Source organism: Euprymna scolopes, chromosome 8, assembly GCF_053919585.1.
Source record: "Euprymna scolopes isolate OS-2025 chromosome 8, ASM5391958v1, whole genome shotgun sequence".
NCBI classification, from domain to species: Eukaryota; Metazoa; Mollusca; class Cephalopoda; order Sepiida; family Sepiolidae; genus Euprymna; species Euprymna scolopes.
In genome coordinates, this window is record NC_136489.1 from 117,431,691 (window position 1) to 117,454,865 (window position 23,175).

Sequence of the window (23,175 nt, forward strand, 5' to 3'; positions counted from 1 at the left end):
GTGTGTACATTTCCCTACACAATGACTGTCAATTGTAAGTCTACAGACTCGAAATTTGATATACAGGATACTGAGATTTGGGAAAATCTGTGTGATCGGTATTCGGCCAGAAATTTGACTGTTAAGGGGTCAAAGTTCAAAGATTTAACCTTTGAGAACTCTACCAAACTCCTCCGACAATTTTGGGTTTAAACACTTGAAATTTTAGATATAGGTTCCTTGGACATGGATCTAACACTTAATGACTTGATTTGAGCCCCAAACAATAAATTTTAAGGGGTCATAATAGGGGTCAAAGTTAAAAAAAATTAACCGTTTTTTTTTTTTGCTCAACATACACCTCCAAACACATGGCAACGCCGAGCACACATGCTAATATATATATATATATATATATATATATATATATATATATATATATATATATATATATAGTTTCAATTTGACGAAATTAATCTAATTAAAACACAAATATTTTTACAAAATTATTTAAAAGAGATGTCTCAGAATAACAAGTAATATTTTCCATTAAGAAAAAAAGTCCTTGCCTTTTTTGAAGAAAAATCCCCTGAAACTAATACGCCATTATTAGTACTTTTAGTATATTAGCAGGAGATGCTGGTGGTTCAGGGGTTAATGACACAAACTGACGACCTGGATGTCCCAAGTTTGAGTCCAGTTCGTTCCACAAAAATCACTTTCACTTAGGATGTTGGCAACCTTCAGGTGGTCCCTCTCATAAGTACTGATATCTTTCTAGAAATAATTCTGACTAGAAAAATATCAGGGAAACCAATGCCAAAAACAGAATCTTTAATGTAAACACAGAATTTCTGTGAAATGTTAAACGGTACTTATTCTACTCGGTAAATATCGGCGCGTTACTTACGGAAAAACGGTTAATTAAACTGCACAAGCACTTTTTAAACTGCACAAGTTCTATGATTGAATACCCCCACCCCAAAAAAGAACGAAAAACATAAAAATATGTTTCTGTAAAACGCGCGTGAAAACTTAATTTTTTTTTAGATCTATTAAAAAGCATAAAAAAACTACGTAACAACACAAAAAAATGAATGACATTTTTTTTTCCTGAAAACTTATTTCAAATGTCTGCTAACGATTCCTCCATGATGTAATAAGTCACTTTACTATGTGCACGTGAACGTCGCGTTAACGAACGCGGTGAAATGATGCAAAATAGTCCAGAGATTAATACCATGCAAACGGTAAATTTGCGACGAGTTTGTTAGTGACCTCGAATACCTCTAAAAAAAACAAAAAAAAAAAACAAATTAGAATGGGCGGTGTTCTGTTGTAGCGTAAGGTAATATTTACCATTTTTCCTTAAGAAAAAGTTTATTTGAAGACAAATACCCACCTCAAAAAACTAGAATAACTTGATTAGTACTCTTAGTACATTATATTTTTTTGACATTGTACTGTTTAATTTTTTTTACATAGTTTTACAAAAAAAAAAAAAATGATCTAAAACAAAAATGTCTTAAAATAACAAATATAAAATACAAAATAATGTTGTTGTAACGCAGTACACGTTTACACACGTGTTAACATGTAGACACTGTCGCGAGGAGACAAAGACAAGGAAAGAATTGGCCTACTCTTTCTTTTCAGTGAAGCAGACATTTATTTACAGGTACTTTCCAGAATAACGCCTTGTCACTTATTCAAAAGTCTTCTCTTACTCCAGTGTGCTTAAGACTCTGTTGTGTCAAATATGTGGTGCTCTGTCTTTGTCCGACCATGTTTAGGACGTGTTTTTTACTGTCACTTTCAGCCCACCCGTGTAACACGCCTCTGTCCTCTTGAGCGTGATCATTGGTCTGCATACACGTTTTTTTTTTTTTAATAATTTTTTTTCCTTCTCCCTTGCCGTGACGTCACCTCACACACACAGCTCAGTCATTTGCAACCAGGTTCCATATGTGTGTTCGCACTCTGTTACATTTTTTATTTCTTAGTTATACTTATTAAATTAATTTGCATATTTTTTCTTTCTTTTCATGCATTCTGACTGTTACTTATCCTAAAGAAACAGGGCACTTCACTGCACAAGCATCCTCTTTTAGAAACAACCACTCAGATATAAGAACATAAATAAATCTAATTTATAAAACTCACTATGTCTGTCTGTTTGTCTGTCTGTCTCCATATTTTCAAACTATCTATTTCGAAACTAAATGTTGCATAGTGGCGCTAGAGGCCTCAAATGATTGGATTTTTTATAGATCAGCCGGTTAAAATACTTTTTAAGGGGTCGAAATTAAAAAAATCATTATACATTTTTGTTCTGGGGTAACTGACACCCTTATTCCTGTCTTCACATGGACTCTCCCATCGCTGTGAAAGGCAGCCATTTTGAACTCTCTAATCAGAGATTCCATGCCAGCCTAATCGTTGACATGACTTTACAGACTCTCCTGTTTGATATTGTGAACCCCTAAAATAAGGCCACAACATCTGGCGACGTAGGAATGAAAAAACCTCACAAGAACCCTTTCCTTTGGACTAATAATCAAAAACGTCTATTTTCCTATTCTTCTGACTCAACTTTAAATTTTTCTACCAGCTTTGAAAAGTTCAACAAGTTTACTTCTTTTTTTCAACAAGAAAAAAAAAGAAAGTTATCGCCAAACCAAAACTGTGAGTAGAAAAAAATATATATTGCTGTCCTAATCAATTTCTTGTTTTAAAACGAAATAGATTACATTCTATGCTGGAAAAAAAAAGTTATTGGTGAACTTGAATTTACGCTTTTGTATTTTTGAACACACGTGTTTCCTATTTTTCTGATTCAACTTTAAAAAGTTCAACAAGTTTACTACTTTTTTTTCAACAACAAGAAAAAAAAAGTATTGGTGAACTTGAATTTACGCTTTTGTATTTTTGAACACACGTGTGGTTAGCTGGCAAGCAACCATTTTTGTTTCTCTGTTACGGTGAACGAGAAAAATAAAAACAGAAACAGAAAAGTCATTAAACCGACTCTACATAGGACACTTGCATCTAACCCACAATTATTTATTGAAACAAGTTGTGCCAATGTGGATATGTACTGACCATAAAAGCATATTCGAGGATTGTAAAAATACAACTCTATAAAAGGAAAATATTTCAGCAACAACAACAAAAGGAAATTAGAAAAATACTGAAAGTTGAAACTAAAAAAGTTTATGGACTTCAAAAAGAAAAAAAAAAAAAAAAAGAGAAAAAAAACGGTAACTTTAAAAGATTTTTTTTCTCTCTCTGATATTTCTTAAATACTTTTGATGTTGGCAAAATTCTCTGACTTCAACAAATAGTACAGTTATTCACTATTTTGTTTTTCTTTTCATGGAAATTAAACAAAAACTTTTTAAGTGTTTTATTACATTTTCTGCTAAGATACAACACGGAACTTTTTTTTTCTTTTCCTTCTGTCCCTCCTCATGTGTGAATATTTATTTCATATATCATCTTCATAAAATTGTTTTTTTATTGGTGAAATTTCTCAGACCTAGAAATTCGGAGACTAGTTATTTTTCAACATGGAAGAACTTTCAAAACAAATAGCTGCTATGATACGGTTGCAGCAAACTCAGTTCTCCGAAATACAAAAGCAAAGAGAAGAAGAAAGAAAGCAAATGGAGGAGGAAAAACGACAAAGAGAAGCAGAAAGGTTCGAAGAAAGAGAAGAAAGAAAACGAAGAGAAGAAGAAAGAGGAAGAAAGAAAACAATTTAATGCCCAAATACTTGAAATGCAAGAACAAGCAAAGAGAAAGTTGGAAATATTATCTAAGGTTATATCTAAAAAAGACAATAGAGAGTCAGACAAGGACGTTTTTCCCCAAACTGCAATCTGGTCAGCGTTGGAAACTTTTCAGTACCGGCCTGATGAAGAATTAACTTTTGAAGCCTATTTCCGCAGATTCGGTGACGTGTTCAGAATTGATTGTAAAACTTGGAGTGAGCAGATGAAGGTTCGTCTCTTACTACAAAAATTGGGAGCCATGGAACATAGTAAGTTCGTGGACTATATACTGCCAAAACAGACGAACGAATTGTCATTTGACGAGGTTGTAAAATCCTTAATGGAGTTATACTGCCTGAAAACTAGTTTATTCCATAAGAGATGGAAATGTATAAACCTGACTCGCAAAGAAGACCAAGACTACACAACATTTGCGTCAGTCGTGAACAGGCATTGTGATAATTTTAAATTATCTTTGTTAATGGCCGACAATTTCAAGGTCTTGATTTTTATTCACGGTTTAGTCTCAACCAAGGACACTGAAATCAGACGCAGGTCATTCAACACACTCGAAAAGGAACCGGACATTACCCTTCAAAAATTGGCTGAGGAATGCCAAAGAATTATTTCTGAGAAACAGGACTCCAGAAATATAGAAGAGGCTAATGTATCATACATCAAGAAGTGCAAAATAAAAAACCATTCTTCCCAAAAAGTCAAATGAAAACCAAACGCAATACTCAGGAAAATACCAAAATAAGCCTGATTTACCACGTTACCCATGCCGAGGATGTGGAGAATTCCACTGGCAGAAAGATTGTCCTTACCGGTCCCATAAATGCGATCTATGCAGACGCAATGGCCACAAAGCCTCGCATTGCAGAGTAAAAGGACCTCGCAAGAGTTACGTCAAAACGACGAGAATTCTAGGGAAAGATGAAAATGTACGGAAGTATGTAATAGTCAAAATCGGGTACAAAAACGTAAAGCTTCAACTTGACAGTGGCTCAGATTTGTCCATAATTAACTATAATACTTGGTGTAAAATTGGCAAACCAAAAATGAGACAAACCAACAGAGTGGCTCACTCGGTAACGGGAGAACGCATTAGGTTTGAAGGCGAAGTCACTACAAATGTAACATTGAAGGGCAAAACTTTAACACTAAAAATGTTTGTGTTAAAGAAATCAAATAATCTTTTCGGGACAGACTGGATTCAACAATTTGAACTCTGGGACTCGCCCATGAGCGATTTTTGTCAGAAAATAGACAGCCCTACAGCCGAAGCAAAAAATCTTAAGGAAGACTTGATGGAGTCATTTCCTAATGTTTTTTCGGGCAAATTAGGCTGCTGCATAAAAATGAAGGCGAAGTTCAAATTAAAAGATAACATCACCCCGGTTTTTAAAAAGAAACGCAGTATACCATTTGCCTCCATACAAAAAATTGACGAGGAGCTAGATAGACTCGTCAAGGCAGGAATACTGACCCAAGTCGACTACAGTGAGTGGGCTGCCCCCACTGTATACGTAAAGAAAAAAATCAATGGATATTAGAGTCTGCACAGACTTATCGACAGGGTTGAATGCAGCACTAAGGGATCACCACTACCCGCTACCTAGCCCCGAGGAAGTATTTACGAAACTCAATGGAGGAAAAAGTTTCTCAAAACTAGATTTAAGCAAAGCATACCTATAAATTCCCGTGGAAGAAGAAAGCTCCAGACTCTTGTGTATTACCACCCACAGGGGACTGTCCAAGTTTAACAGGTTAGCTTTCGGGATCAAGGTCGCCCCGGCTATCTTTCAGCAAATAATCGACACTATGTTGAGCGGCTTTGATTTTTCTATAGGATACCTAGATGACATTCTAGTAAAAAGTGAATCTATAGAAGAACATAAAAGACATGTTTTTCGGGTATTTGAAAAAATAAGTGAGTATGGCTTCACACTGAAAGACACCAAATGCAAATTTTTCCTCAACCAAATTAAATACCTTGGTCAGATAATAGACAAGAACAGTAGACGGCCCGATCCTGAAAGGTCCACAGCGATAAGAAATATGCCTGAGCCACATGACTTAACTTTGCAAAGTTTCTTAGGCTTAGCCAAATATTATCAAGCTTTTATTCCAAACCTGCATACTTTACGTGCCCCCCCTAAACGAGCTACTTAGGAAGGACAAAGTTTGAGATTGGACCACAGAATGCCAGACTGCATTCGAAAAGCTAAAAAACATGCTCACATCAGAACTGTTCCTGACCCATTATAATCCGAAACTGGACATAATCGTCGCTAGTGACGCTAGCGCATATGGAATCGGCGCATGCATCCTACATAAAATGCCTGATGGTTCAACGAAACCGATAGCACATGCGTCTAGAACCCTACTACCGGCGGAAAAGAATTATTCCCAAGTAGAGAAAGAATCTCTAAGTATTATTTTCGCTGTGACTAAATTCAATAGATTTTTACATGGAAGACATTTTAAGCTTCAAACGGACCATAAGCCGCTCATCGCTATCTTTGGTTCAAGAAAAGGATTGCCTACACATACGGCAAACAGACTGCAAAGATGGGGAACAATCCTATTCAATTATGACTTTGAAATGGAGTTTCTACCATCAAAGAAGTTAGGACATGCTGACAGCCTATCCCGGTTAATACCAAAAACTGTAGAACCGCTTGAGGATTCTGTTATCGCATCACTTCAATCAGAGAAGGACTACAGTTTGATTCTATGTAACACAGTGAAAGAACGTCCGGTTACCCTAGACGACATAAGAAAAGAAGCCGAGAGTGACGATTTTATAAAAGAAACCAAAGCAAAACTGGAATTGGATGAACAAGTAGCAGAAGCTTTCTCAGTGTGCGAATAGGTTCTACTATACAGAGATAGAGTAGTTATTCCAGCGACCCTACATAAAAAAATCCTCAAGGATTTTCACACAGGACACCCTGGCGCCACCAGAATGAAGAGCCTCATGCGTTCATACGTGTACTGGAAAAGCATGGACAAGGACATTGAAGAAAAAGTGAAATCATGCAGAGGATGTGCTCTAGCAACGAAAGCACCACCTATTCAATTCAGTCCATGGCCCAAAGCCGACTATCCATGGTCACGAATACATGTGGACTATGCAGGACCACTTGATGGACACTACTACCTTATAATAGTGGACAGTTTTTCCAAGTGGCCCGAAGTTTTTAGATGTAAGAGCCCAACTACGGACTTCACCATAAAAACTCTTCATGAGTTATTTGCACGATTCGGAGTGGTCGACTGTTTAGTGTCAGATAACGGCACTCAGTTTACGTCCGGGGACTTTAAAGAGTTCATTAGAGACTGCCAAGTGGACCACATTACAACTCTGACATACCACCCCAGGTCAAACGGCCAGGCGGAAAGATTTGTGGACACACTGAAGAGAGCTTTGAAGAAGGCTAAGGACACGCCATCCGAAAAAGCCCTACAACAATTTCTTCAGGTGTACTGCATGACGCCCAACGAAAACACACCATCCCAGATGTCTCCAGCGGAAGTAATGTTTGCAAGGAAAATACGGCCAGTTTTTGATAAGTTATTACCAAAGCAGGTAAAACACACCAAGCTGATGATACCCAAGAAGAACTACATGCCAGGAGAAAAGATATTTTTCCAAATGCATAAAGATAATAGTACCTTCTGGGAGCGGGGAACGATCATTAACAGGATCGGTCGTATGGTCTATATGGTGGAAGGACCACACTCCACACATAAGAAACACTTAAACCAAATTCGCAAACGCACTTCAGACGAGCCAAGTGAAATTCCATCTGAAGAAGAGACGATGGACCTCCTATATGAGGCATTTGATCTGGAACCTCCTCAAACCAGTACGGAAATACGTCGTTCCACTAGAAAAAGGAAGCTGACGGACCCCTTGGAAGTCAACCCTAAGAGAAAAAATTATATTTCAGGGAAATAAATCTTCGGAGGGGGGTGTTCTGGGGTAACTGACACCCCTATTCCTGTCTTCACATGGACTCTACCATCGCTGTGAAAGGCAGCCATTTTGGACTCTCTAATCAGAGATTCCATGCCAGCCTAATCGTTGACATGACTTTACAGACTCTCTTGTTTGATATTGTGAACCCCTAAAATAAGGCTACATCAATTTTGCACAGTCATCTTAGTTTATTATTAATCAGTTCATATGCATGTCACTTTGGTAATGCTACAGTTTTGCTTCCGGTTTTGATTCTAGCTGATGGCACCCAAATACTTTTTTTTTTTTACTTTTGAAATCACAACTCTATAATAATACTAGGGGCGTGCAATATGTGATGTCCCTGACCCACTTCCAGTTGTCTGATCTAGCTGAAATTTTTCATGTGCAATGATTTATATCTATACGGGTCATGTGACAAATTACAGCTCTGAACTAATTCTGGTTTCTGTTTTACAGGTGTTTGAACTGAGTCAGGTGTGAAATGGAGCCTGTTGAATGACGAGCAGTGATCCGGTTTTTGTATTTGAAAGGACGCACACCACAGGAGACTTTTGAGGAAATGAAAGAAAATTATGGTGATAATGCCCCATCATATGACCTTGTAAAACGCTGGCATCGTGAATTCAAACATGGCCGAAAGTCTGTGGAAACAGCTCCCAGACCTGGTCGCTCCCCTTCTGCCATTGATGAGGCATCTGTCTGTCAAGTTGAGGTTGCCATTTTGGAAGATCAGTGCATTACTATTCGCCAAATAGCCCAAGATGTCAAGATTAGTACAGAGTCTGTAGAAACTATCATTCATGACCGTTTGCATATGCATAAGGTGTCTGCCAGATGGATTCCCAGGTTGCTCACACCATTCCAGAAGCAAGAATGCGTCAAGTGCTCGAGATGTGCCAAAAAGATGGGTCAAAGCTTTTCAAAAGACTGATTACACAGGATGAAACCTGGGTCCATCACTATGATCCAGAGACCAAAGCCCAGTCAATGTAGTAGAAGCACTTAGACTCACCACCTCCAAAGAAGGCAAGGGTGCAGCCCTCTGCTGGCAAGGTCATGCTCACAGTCTTCTGGGACCAGGACGGAGTAGTGATGACAGATTTCCTGACAAAGGGTACCACAATTACAGGAGCCTATTATGCTTCACTTTTGAGGAAATTAAGGGAAGCTATCAAAATCAAGAAACGGGGCAAGATCAGCAAAGGTACCCTCCTCCTGCAGGACAACGCTCCAGTCCACAATTTGCATGTTGCCAGATCAGAAGCACGGGCATGTTGTTATGAAATCTTTCCCCATCCTCCCTACTCTCCTGACCTTGCACCCTCCGACTTTCACCTCTTCCCAGCCATGAAGTTGTTTTTGAAAGGAAAGCGTTTCCCAGATGATGCAGCCTTGATTTCTGAAGTCACGTCATGGTTGAAGGACCAACCTGGGGTGTTCTACAAAAACGGTCTCCAGAGCTGCATCAAACGATGGGAGAAATGCATAACTCTGGGTGGTTCCTATGTAGAGAAAGACTAATAACTGTGCCCAGTTTCGTTGCTCTACTTCTATGGGCAGTGGGTCAGGGGCATTACTTATTTCACGCCCCTCGTATATACAAAATTTGGACAAAGTAAAATATCATATTTAAGCATATTTTACGATCGGGCAAAGCCCCTCTTCGCAAGTAAAGATAAAACTATAAGAATTAATGGCCACTGAAATAAATATTAGAAACCTTAGAATTAAGGAAACGATACTTATAACTAGACTCAACCCACAAATCAACAACAGGTTAAAATACAACACAGAATATTTATTTTATCACAAATGACCAACATAGCTAACAGACCAACATGACTAAGTGCAAAGTGCAGTATCTGTTCTGATAATATATTTCAGATTTTCCTTGATCAGACTAGACTAAGCCAATTTAAATTTTTGTCCCAGAGTGCCTCATTTTGGGGAGATGAATTTTCTCCGCATTACAGACCAACCTTGTATCCAACTTTGCTCTTATGGGGGAGACAAATAAACAGGGACTCACATGATAAAATTCAAATAAATTTTTAGTAGTTTCACACTGACCACATTTTAGTGTTAATTTTTTCAATCAACAGTTACATACATTGTTTATTTTTTTTAAAAAATGTTGCTTTGAAATGATGTATCTAATAACAGAAGATACAAAAACAAAAACTCAGAATTCTTTTTTGTAAAAAACATTATAGTAGTAATGCCACAAACAACCTCACCTCAAAAAAACAGAAGGTGTACTCTCTCTAATACTAGTGCGTGGAAGCCAGGAAAAGAAGACACAAGAGGTGTAGCATGTTTTATAGAGAAGGACGAGATAGATATGCCATGTGAACTGTTGAGATTTAATGGACATAAACAGAGCCAAACTTGAAAAAAAAAAAATATCTGGCAAACATACCCAGTGAACCAGGGGCAAGAGAGATTAAAACAATTGCACTTAAGGGGACGGTCAGAATCTTAAAAAGATCTCTCGGTTTGAATATCCGAGTTAGCAGGTGAATGTTTGGCATCTGGTAGGATGCCCATCTCCAGTTTAAACGAACTGATGAGAAAATTAAAATAAAAAAAAGAAAAGGAGGTAGTCTTTTGCTTATGCTTGATTAGCAAACATCTCTCAGTAAAATATGTGCATGTGTATGAAAAAAAAAAAAAACGGTGATCGAGTAAAAAAATCCCACTTGAAAAGAGTACCAGTGCTGTAAGTTATAATTTTCCAAACCCTACCGAGCAAATGTGTATATGTTTTCATATCTATATCTAATACTGAATTAACACACTGCAACAACCTATAGCTTGAATATTCTTATATATTTTTCTTCTAGTAAGAAGTACATATATATTTTTTTTAATTCAATTTTCACCCCAAACAAAGCACAGTGCCACTTTGAAGCAGGGGGCTACTATCTGGACTTAATTAGCGGGGTCATTATGAAGGGAGATGAGTAGAAAGATGTTTGTTAATATTACACTTGAACTTCTGCATATCAGTGCAGTTGGGGAAGCAGGAATCCGGAAGAGAATTCCAGAGTCTAGCAGTTCTGGGAAAGAAACTATTAGAGTAGAAGGCTTTCTTACATTTAGGGATTTCTACTGTGTAGAGGTGGGGTAGTTACGTCGAGGAGGTACAAGTGTTTGCAGTTCGTCAGAGCATTCACCATTAAAATATTTGTAGAACAGGCAGAGAGATGCAACATCTCGTCGATGGGACAGAGGCTGAAGCCTAGATGACAGTTCAGAACCTATCAGGTTGGTAACTCTCTTTTGAACCCTGTCCAGGAGCGAGAGACAAGAAGCAGATGCACCAGCCCAGATGTGACAACAGTACTCCACACATAGGCGAATAGTGGCCTTATAGAGGTATAGGATACTGTCAGGCATAAGTAGTTTTCTAGCACGGTAGAGGGAGCCAACCTTCCTTGCAGCAGCCTTAGCAATGCTCTCAATGTATCTATTCCAGTTCATATTCCCTGTAAACGTTAGGCCGAGGAGTTTAAAAGAAGTACTTTCAGGCAATGTGTTCTTAGCCATTGCTATTGGTGTTAGAGAAGGTTTCTTGTAGTTATTGAAGGAAACAAGCTTAGTCTTAGCAGCATTGAATGTGACCATCCATTTTTGTCCCCATTCCACTACAGATTGGAGGTCATCCTCTAGTGTTTCTGCCATTTTCTTGGATATGTGTTCATTTGTTTTCCCCTCATATCTGTTATAGAGAGTGGTGTCATCGGCAAATATACCCATCTCAGATACAATTTTATCAGGGGGGTCGTTTATGAATATCAGGAATAATAGAGGTCCAAGGATAGACCCCTGAGGTACTCCCGCATTTATGTCATATTGTTTAGATGTACGACCGTCGAGGACAACTTTGATTTTTCTATTATTTAAGAAGGATTTAATAACATTATGAATTCTTCCAGTGATTCCATATGATCTAATTTTTCTTAGAAGACCATCGTGCCATACCCTGTCAAAAGCCTTAGATATATCAAGGGCTACCGCTCTACCCTCCTCTGTTTTGTCCAATGAACGGTATAAATGATTCATGATTTTCTGATTGAAATAAAAGAAAACGTACACTAGAGATCAAGAAATAAATTCATGATTTTCTAATTGAAAGAAAAAAAATACATCAAGTCAATTAAATAATATATATGAAGACATTTTTTTATATTTTAGAAGGCTGTAGAATGATGTGGGAACCGGGAAAATTAAGTAAAAGAAAAAAATATACAAAATGGAAGTAAATATATGATTGTTTTTTTGGAACATTTGGAGAATAATTTTGTTTTATTATGAATTAGTTTTCCTCATTTATAGAGTGTGGACTGATACAATCTTAATATTTCGAGGGATAACCTCTTTATCAAAATTGCTTGGGAAAGGCATGTACAGTTGGATATGTAAATTGTGAGCTAGTATTGCAGCAAATGTAAATAGAAATAATTTATAGAGTGTATATCAGAGCAATCCTAATATTTTGAGGCACAACAAACGGATATGTAAATTGTGATCTAATACTGCCACAGAGTTCAGTAGTTACCCCATTAGTTAAAATTATAGCCAAAGTAAATTCGCCCTTAAGTTTAAAAAAAAAATTCTTTTATTGTATTTATTCAATTGTATTTTATTTATATGTAGAACAGGTGCTGGGTTTGAGTGACGTCAGATACGGTTTCATGTTTTCAGCTGCTAACATAATTGGAGTGCTGAAGATACATTTTGTCCTAAATAAAAAAAAACTTGTTAAATGCAAAGCAGATGTAAGAAAACATGAATTAACAAACAATACAGTTTCTGGCTAACAAAAGAAACACAGTAGACAACAATTGAAACCGACAAGGACAAAAAAAAAAAAAAAAAAAACGCTCCTCCCCAAAATACAAGATGGTTAGTTAAAACATTTAAAATATAAAATAAAGGAAATAGAAAGCACAAAAAAGAAACAACAAAAAAACAGAAGATGCAAGCGACCGTAAATTGTTTAGAAATAAAAATATTGACAATATTTTTTTCTTATATTCTTATTTATATTACTTACATGTTTCAGACTGTTATCCTCATATTTATTGTTGTGTTGACAACTTTTTCAGCCATTATATGTTCCCATACTTTCTTCGAGTGCCTTTCGTCAGAGGCGTTGAAAGAATTTTGAGCTGAATCATTCATTTAAACTTTTAGGGTAGACTGCTCTCATTCATAAACTGACAAGTTCATTTGTGAAGGTTGAACTTCCAATTTCTAAAATATATATTGTCGATATTCACTTATTTTTCTATGCCCAAAAGAGCTAAACCAGTTTTGTTACAAATTGGTCAACACATCGCATATTTGATAAAGACTAATCAGGACAGGTGGCTTATCCACACTTATATTTTAATTACATTGTACTACTGTATAGTTAGATATATCAATATCTATATAATAGTATGCTAAGAAAATTTCATCTTTGTACATCTTATCACCTTCCATCTTTTTGTTTTTTCTTTAAGATGAGATCATACTATGGCCAAAGATTGCAATGCAAAAAAAAGTAATTTTTTAAATTTCAGATAATGTCAATGTTTGTTCCAGACATGAAATGAACTAAAATATTTTTATTGGCCTAGTGTAGTATCAGTTCTGTCCAAAGATGGTATAATAGTATTGTGGCGTCTGTATTTGTGCCAGACTTCCATAGAATAGGAATATATCACAAGTATTGGATAATCCAGATGTCCGGGAACGACATCAAAGAAAAGTCGGTTACAAGTATGAATGCAGGTGCTCCCAGGAATGACATCAAAAAAGTTAAAATAGGGGACGTACAATCCTGGAAGATTAGGTCAGCAAGATTGACTGACATTTCAGGACAATGCATAGTGGAATGTTGACGTCATCTGTACCAATAAAATAGATGTGCAGACAATGGGAAAAGGAGAGAGAGAGAGAGAGAGAGAGTGACCATGATGGGTGAGCTAAGTGATACACACCAACCCTCGCCATGCATGTCATCACTAATGACAAAACTATCATTCGTAAACAGAAAAGGTTATTTTGAATAAATAAAATATTTTATAACCAGCTGTGTGTTTTTATTTTGCTGCCAAGTGTATATATCGAGACAATGACAAAGGTGTTTTTTTTTTTTTAGAAATTATATAGACTGAAAAACACCTTTGATGATTGGTCATAGTGAATATATAACACAAGCTCCTACAAGGGTTATGGAACTAGACCCCTTATTAAACAGATATATTCTGAAACTACATTAACAAGAGTACTTAGATATATATGTTTCACTTTAAACAAATGTAGTATAATAATAATGTACAGCATATTTCATACCAGACTTCTATAGAATTGAAATACTTTTTTAGCATAGCAGCAATGTTGCTTTTCAGGTGAGTTAAGGTGCCAGGACGATCGTTGTAAACAATTGATGTCAGATATCCCCATAAAAAATAGTCACATGATGATAAATCAGGGGACCGTGCTGACCAATGCAGATCGCCCCTCAAGGAGATGAGGCATCCTGGGATGTTCTGCTGCAAAACAGTCATTGACGCACGCACTGTGTGTGCCATGAAAAATAAACAAACAAAAAAAAATAACATGCATTAAGAACTAAACTTTGCACTCCACCCTCTCAAATAAGTCCATCCCTACCATCCTTGGAGCAACCATCGCTTTAGGGCGCCAAATTTAAATAAGCAAGTTGCTCTGCCCCACACTGTATAATAATAATGCATGGCATACTTCATACCAGACTTCTATAGAATTGAAATACTTTTTAAGCATAGCAGCAATAGATGAAGTACAACAGCAACAGATGAAGTACACATTTATGGAATTTTCACGGATTCTGCAAATTATTTAATAGTTCTGAGTTTATTTGAATTACCCAACATGACAAGAGTAAAAAGTAAACCTCAAGTTTAATTCCAGTAGTTTCTTCACTTGTTTCCCCCTATTTTGCCTGTCAGTCTTCACATTCCATGAGCAATGTTTCTGACAAAAGGAGAAGAACTGCCGCTTTCTTGGTCGGCTGTTATTGTAAATGGGTGATATATCTATGGATTTTCAATCCTTTTATAGTATTCATCATCATTCAACTGTCGCTCTATCCATCTCATTAATTCTTATGGTCACAATCGGTCTGCCAGAGTCCAAGTTATTTTTACGGATGGTTTGTTCTCTGCCAATATGAGGTATGGTCCTGCGTAGTTCTAGGTGGTTCACACCCCAAAACTTTGCCTTTTCACCATGTGAGAATGAGGTTAATTTATTGTTAATCGCCTGAAGTGCCCCTACTGGAGAATGCCGACAGTACTGCCCAGGCTTTGCATTTCAAGGGCAATGATTCTGACAAAATGAAAAGAAATGCTGTTTTCTTTGTTGGCTGTTGTTGTAACCCTTTGATAGTATTTGTCATCATTCAACTAGCACTCTATCCATCTTATTAACTCTTACTGTAAGTGGTGACTCACTGCTAATTAAAACAAATGATATAGTCATCTAGAATAACGAGAGGAACATTTTTGTTTTGAGTTACTGACTGTTCCATGGGAGTTTAACTTTGAAACAGTAGAGCAACAAGAAGGAAAGGATGCTCATGAGAAACAAGGATGGATAGCAAGTCACAGTCATCTTGAGGTTGAAGCGAGGGAATATATATTGGCAGGAAGTTTTTGTCGACTGTTCAGGCATGAGATGAGCTTCACCCAAAAGAGAAGTCAAGCAACTGAAAAAAAGAAGCGCAGAAATCAGCAGAGGAAGCATCATTGTCCATCTGGATGAAGATTGACGATGCTATCTGGCTCGGAAATACTGGAAGGGAATGAAAGATGGCCGAAATGTGACAGCAGAAAATGAGGATAATAGCATGAATCACGTATGAGATGGAAATAAATTGGTCTTGCATTTTCTTTTACGACAAGGAAGAAAGAGAAAGAAAACTCACTTTAGGAAGGACATAACCTGAAAGAAAGAAAAAGAAAAGCTGGCGTTCTATAGTCAGGAGTAAAAACATGATAACAGCAAACGCTTCACAACAATGAAGGCGTCCGACAACTGGGCTGAACTGTAACTTCTCTCGCTGTCTCATCATCCGAAGAAAGTTGAAAACCAAAAAGATTTAGTGGATTTGCATGTTTTCTACATCTGTCACCAGATACAATTTGATGTTATAGCCGGGACTGGTTCTCTTTAATTCATAGTTGTCACCATGATAAATATAAGGTGACCCAACCATTACCACCACCACCACCACCACCACAAAAAAAAAAAAAAAAATTCCACCCACAGAATCATTAATAAAATCTACAGTACTTTCTTAAATTTAACCATATTCGGTACAAATAAATTTCAGTCTATTCCTGAAATATACACCTTTCAACCGTAAATGTACAACAGTCTTTGTTTTATCACTATTCAATGATATACAGGGACACTTTGGTGATAGCGTCATCAGTAGTAGGTGTGAACCTGAATGGGCTTCAACGCACTGAATCATTACTCCTCAGATTCTTATCTGCCATATTATTGAAAAAATCAGAACAATACTCAGTCTATTCCTGAACTGAAGAGAGCCATCACAGCTGAAATCTATGTAGTTCCAAGAGAGGAGTATGTCAGGCAGTATATTGTACAGGGAAAGGGGGGCACCTTTTTCTTCTACTTCAAACTCGATTTTACTTCCCTTTCTATCCGGTGTCAAAATGTTGAAAGTTCTGTCATGTTTGACATGACACATGAGATTAAAGCAAAATGTTTACGGCTGGATGCCCTTCCTAACACCAACCCTTTCAAGGAGATGAGTATTTTATTGAGACACCATCTCGTCAGAGTTCTCCACAAACTGGAACAATGTGTCTATAATATAAATAACAATACTTTATACAGAAATATTGTGAAATAAACTCTTGTTACATATTTTTTTGCAGTAATAAACTATATATGATTAAAGGCGGGTGACCTTAGAATAAGTTAAATCCTCATATAAAAAGTAAACAGCTGATTGGTTGGATTAAACAGCTGATTGGTTGGATTAAACAGCTGATTGGTTGGATTAAACAGCTGATGTATGAAAAGATTTGAAGCAAGATTCTGTTGCTGCCAGAATTTTAGTTAAGTTAGAATATCATGCAAGTTCTAGAAAAATAGTGGTGATTAGTCAATGTGTGTGTAGAGTCAAGCCAAAAGTAATTCTTAGTGAAGGCAATGTGGATTCATTAGTTAAATTAAATATAGTCTGGTCTAAACTAAAAATCATCATTCTTTTTTATTTATCAGTACACCAGCATCCCGAGAAAAGGATGAACAGAACCTCTTTATCCCTGCATGCAAGATAGATACAAAATATCAATCAAAAAGAATAATGTTCCTTCAAAAAAAAAAAAAAAAGTACAAGATTATTTGAGTATGAATCGGCATGGTATGGCTTTTGATCTATTTAATCTTGTTGTTGGCATTCATTTTACAAATTATTATTTTTTTTATAGAATCAGATATTTATAGAAAGAACTACATAAAAATGACCAATATTCATAGTGAAAGTAGTGCTATGAAACCAACAGGATTTGAACTTGACATTCCAGGTAGCCAGTATATATTTCACCACTGTCACCTCTTAGTGCCAGTGTATGTGGTGAATTTAGTAAATAGTACCAACTGAATCCAAAAGTTGAGCAATTATAATAATATGGATGATGTACATCAATAGTACCGAGGTTTTAACCCCATACTTTCTCCAGGATCAAATGACCTAACAACGAAATAAACCTGTCTATTTAAAATATTCACATATCACTTTTATTAATATTTTTCAGCTGGGATGTGATAAGCTTTCTTATTTGTTATTTTACTTAATAGAAAGTAATTTATGAAAAATTACGTATAAAAAAATAAATACGGAACGACTCATATTGGAAGCGGTGTGTATATTTATGCATGTGTGCGTAGGAGGATGTATGGATGAGAAACTCAACCGGAAGTGTCATTTGTCAACTGCAAACAATATTTTAAGAAAGTGACAAGACAATAAATACTTATACACATACTAGCTGTATCTATCCGGCGTTGCTCAGGATACAGTGAAGTTACTCTAGTTTTTATTTTTTTGTTTGTATGCACATTTTTAAACTTCCAGTGAATGAAATACAAAAGAGATACAAAAATATTGTAGTTAAAAAAGCACGGTTAGAATCTTAAACAATATCTCTCGAATATCCGAGATAGCAAGTGAATGTCTGACATCAGGTAGGACATCCCATTCCATCTAAAGCAAAATAAGAAAGTTAAAAAGAAGAGAGAAAGAAGATGGATATAAAATTTTAGTTGTAACTCTTATTGTATTCTTCAAATGTAAAATATGAGTTATCCCTTTGCTGATTTTTAATTTTAGGTGATTATTTAAAAATGCTTCATCAATCGTCTAGGCCAGACTAAGTAATTTTTAAAATAAATTGTTGGAAAATATTTTATTATATTGCCAATAACATGGTACAACAGTGACAAATGAAAATTGGCTTGTCAGAAGCAATGTTGAATTTATCAATAATCATGCTATTTGGATCTGACTTTGAAAATTAGTGTAATGTTTGTACAAGGTGGACTAAAATGATCTAATATATTTAAAAGCACAAAATAAGAAATAATAAAATAAAAATAAATATAAAAATAAAAGCACAAAATAAGAAATAATAAAAAGAAAAAATCTATTTTCTGAATATACATATATAAACTAAGCTAGGTGCTCAGCGTTGCTGGGGTGTTTGGTAGTGTGTGTTGGGGGAAAAAAGAATGATAGTAGGCAGGCAGGCTCGAACCCGTACTGTGAAGGAGGAAAAGAATGTAAAAAAAACAAAACGTGACGTCTTTGCTGTTGCGCCCATCGCAAAACCGGAAGTGATGTAGGTTTAGATTAAGGCTAATCAACCAAAAAGAGGGGATGACTTTCGAAAATATCGGCAAAAAAAGCGACTCCTTCCTGTAGAAAAGTGCCCAGTTGAGGGTGAAGGAATTAATGTGTTTGGTTAATTTTTCGGTATTCGTTGTCTGAAGGGTCGAGCTTCAAAACGATACCGATCTTGTGAAAATCCGTCGCCTTTGTCGAAAGTTTTAGGCAGACATACATACATACATACATAAATACATCTAAACAGACAGATTTATATTATAGATGCCATTTTATTTCAATAAGTTTTGAACTCAAATCAGCAAATCAAATGATGGAGGAACTTCTAAACGTTCATTAGGAATTTTAACAGTTATTCGTTGTCTGGTTTGAAAATTGATTTCAGTGGAATATTAAAGTTGTGGTCTGTCCTGCCTATAATCTTTTGAGTCAGTTTCAATAATCTTGATAATACACACGTCCATTCACATAACATGCTGTCTCTCAGCACCCCGGTCGTTCCTTTTTTTTTTTTTTCCCCTTCTTTTATGCATCTTGCATAAACTAATTTGCATAAAGTTCACGTTACTCACACATGATCATCAAATACAAAAGCGACGTCGCCATTTTAGTTTTTTTTTCTTAAGGGAATGAACACGACACCCACACTAGTCAGGTAAGGTACAATTTTTCTTACACGTTGATCATTAGATACGTTTGATCTTGGTTGGCCCACAAGATCTCCTGATTTGAATCTTAGTGATTTTTTTCTTGTGGGGATATTTAAAATCAAAAGTATTGAGGAATTTAAACGTGAAATTTGTGTCGTAGAAATAGCAACTATTCATTAAGAAATGATCAATAAGGGTTATCGGTTACTTTCATGAACGTCTCCAACAGTGTATTGACAATAATGGGAAGCATTTGGTTGATTTAATTTATAAAAACTTAATGAAATAAAATGGCATTAATATGCACACTCAGAAAATAGAAATTTTGTTTTCATTATTTCTTTTTTTGTGAGTGTGTGTTTATTAAGCCTCCAAATGTGTCAGAATATTTGGGTCCACCCTTTATATGAAAAATAAGCAAATTCTATTCAAATACAGGATTTTAAAAAGATTAATGTTTTCATTATATAGTAGAATTAGTCACTTCTCAACCTTTTCTTAATACCAGACATGTCTAAGAGAAGAAAGTTTGATACTGGTCAATAATAAGTACAGCCACCAAAAACTAGATTTTCAACTTGCATCAATTTCTGAAAAAATAAGTTTTAAAAACCGTTTAATACGAAGCACAGGGAAATCCTCGTTTATTAAGCATTTTTGCATAAATTTAAATAGCTTCATAATTACAATGGTTGAATTCCTGAAATCTATAATTTTAGGTAAAAAAATTTCCAGAAAAAAAAAAAAATAGAAATAAAAAACAATTGCAATTTTCCCCATCTTGATTAAATTTTGTTTTTATTTACATCCTGCCTTTGAAGGAACAAGTGTTTCAACATTTTTAGTATTTCATTTCACATCAAAAACAATATTTAAACTTTTGATTGAGCATCCAACTAAAATTTTAATCCAATTTTCTCCAAACTGAGTAAGATAAAAACTTAACTTTAGGAAACAAATTCAGTTCTGTAAATATAGTGCAACTATACCTTTTGCTCGTTAAAAACTTTATGGCAGATTGATGGTGATTAAATTTGTGTTCATTTTTGCATTAAATGCTATTCCCTATTAATCCTTAAACTGTGCATTGGACGGATACTTGGTTCGCTGCATCTTATATCAAAGGTCCATACAGATGTCTATCCGTTTCACTTTTTTCTCAAAAACTACTTGGCCGATCTGGCTGAATTTCAGCCAAATCGGTCTAGTAGTTTTTAAGAAAAAAGTGAAACGGATGCACAGACAGACAAAGAGAAATATAACCTAGAATTGCCCCGTCTGAAGAACACTTGTGATATTTCTGCACACATACAAACAGGATGTAGTGAATTTGGTTGGAAGGAAAACTACAAAATACAAGGAGTTGAATGACTGAATATGATGCGCAGAGAAGTTGAGCTTTCAAGTTTAAATTGTTGAAACAAAAACTGGGTCAGCGTAAGATAACAGTTTCAAGTTGGAAAGACAAGAATATCTCTCTCTCTCTCACACACACACACACACACACACACACACACACACACACACACACACACACACACACACACACACACACACACATCTATACATGTATAATGTTTTTCAATAAATATTAATATCTTTTAAATATTTTTTATTATTTTTTTTATTATTTATTTTTTATGAAGCAAAATTTTCTGTATGTGTACCGTCGCATCATAGTTAAAAGGTTGATCTAAAAGCCAAACTAAACACAGATTTGGAATCACCACTTCGAACATTCTCATCAATGTCAAATGTTCTCTAGATATTTTCAAAACTCATTATTCAAAATCCCTATAAATAAAACAGATATGTGTCTGTCTGTAAATATTTAACCAATAAACTCTTAAACTACTGGTCACTTAACAATTAACACGAAATAGTAATCATACACAAAGGATAGTTTATAATGAATAAAATATTTGTTTCGATGGAAAAATATATCGGCAAGTTGAAATGAAAAATGTTCATTTCAACTTGCCGACATAGTTTTTACTTTTTGCGCATGCCCAAATTCAAGTCGTTTAATATTAATTTTTTCTTACCTATCACTTGATAACTACATCGCCAAGAGACGTAATTGTAGCGCTAGATGTTTTGATTTCGATTCTAGCTGATGGCACCCAAGTCATTTTTTTTTTAAACTTTTGAAACCACTACTATATGTTAGGTACAATATAACATTCAAAAGAGAATTGATATTGAAGTGTATTTTGCGATCCGGCAAGGCAGCCTCCATCCTCGTTAGTTTTATATAAAAATAACATTAGAAAAAAAAAAAAGTGTTCACCATTTTTAGCGTTCCATTTTAGTTGTCTAAGTAACATGCTTCTAATATTTCCCATCAAATCATTGTTTGTGTTTAACATATTGTTTACCCGTTTATCCTATTTCTTTTATAAAATTTTTATTAACATTTATTTTTATTTCGATAAGAATTTTTAAAATTTAATATATTTGTGTTTCTTTCTTTCTTTCTTTTTTTTATTCAATCGAACTGCTTTAAATCTATGCCGAGTGATGAAAATCCCTGTGCCGAACTCATCCATATTATTTGATTTATTCAAACTACCAAGGCTCCCCCCCCCCCAAATACTAGAATTGTCTGAAAGGAACCGTGTCGTAATGGATAAAGTACTTTGTAAGAATTCAGTTGTAAGTGACACTCTTCTGGAGGTTGAAGGTTCAATTTTCAGTGTAGGCAATACTCAGAATGCAACTGCAAATTATTTAGGATTTCTAACCAGTCATGGCTGATGGAACAAGAGCATGCTACTCCTGTAGATTAAATAAAGAGGGTCCATTCGAAATTTCGTGTAGATTTTTAACAGAAAGACTCTCTAATTAGACAAGATACACAGGAAGGAGGTTGGAGGTTACATCGGCAATTAGCATTAAACTAACCCCTTCTCCAGTCTAGACTTATACAGAGCCCTACTTCAGCCTGGCAGAAGTAAAGCCACCTAAAATAACCGGTGGACTAATTGTTGAAGATAAATCCTCAACTGGTGTGAACAACCAATCTGTAAAACTAATTGCTAAAAAATTGCTGTAAATGGAAATTTACATCAGAAACTGCTTTGGAGTCTTTTTCTTTCATTTTTTTTACAAGTCTTATTAAATAGAAATAGGATTTTGAAAGTTATATTTGATTATTACGGTATCATTAAGCGATTAATTGAATTATATTGTACATGCACTCTGGTGGATTTAAATTCCTAATTTAGTTATTTTAGAATTTTTTTAAAATGAATAAAATAATACAGTAGAACCCCGGCGTACAGTGACTCTAAGATACAGTTTTATCAAGTTACAATGTAGAATATGATATTTTCCCGGCCACTGGTTATGGTATTTGCCCCGCCCTACGATGTCATTTATAATGCTATTTGATTATATACATGTGTATTATATACTGTACTGTATTTTGTTACTAATTTTTAATGCTGTATCCCGGGGTTCTACTATACATATTTTATTTACTATTTTAAAATTATTCAAATTTTACTTATTATCGTCTAGGCAAATCCAAATATTGTTTTAACAAAAGAGATAACGTTATAGTAAAAAAATTATGTCATTTTAAATATAAAAATATTCAATTTCTCTTGAAATATAAAAAAAATATTAATTTTTTTTTATATTATTATTGTTGTTCTTTTTACTTATTTATTGCTTATGTATCCAAGATCGTCCATGATTAATTTTGGGAACATCTTAATAAGCATATGTGATGAACATGCATGGAAGCACTCAAGAATTGTATACCAATGTCTAAGTCGGACTTACCTACGGCGAAAATTAGTGAAGCAACAACATATCTTATAAATGTCATAAATATCAATTATTTTTAATTCCAAATTTGTA

General features: G+C 35.3%; 1 protein-coding gene across 6 annotated transcripts in view; it reads right to left on the reverse strand.

Annotated features, from left to right (window-relative positions):
* Window positions 1-23,175, reverse strand: part of LOC145283728 (uncharacterized) — a 252,063-nt gene that overhangs the window by 53,876 nt on the left and 175,012 nt on the right. For 3 of the 6 annotated variants that reach the window (XM_080132783.1, XM_080132781.1, XM_080132779.1), the window contains one exon: window positions 15,704-15,720. The exons of the other annotated variants lie outside the window; for them this stretch is intronic. In XM_080132783.1, coding sequence (XP_079988909.1) covers window positions 15,704-15,720 — 17 coding nt within the window. The remainder of the gene's footprint in view (window positions 1-15,703; window positions 15,721-23,175) is intronic. 6 annotated transcript variants of the gene reach the window in all.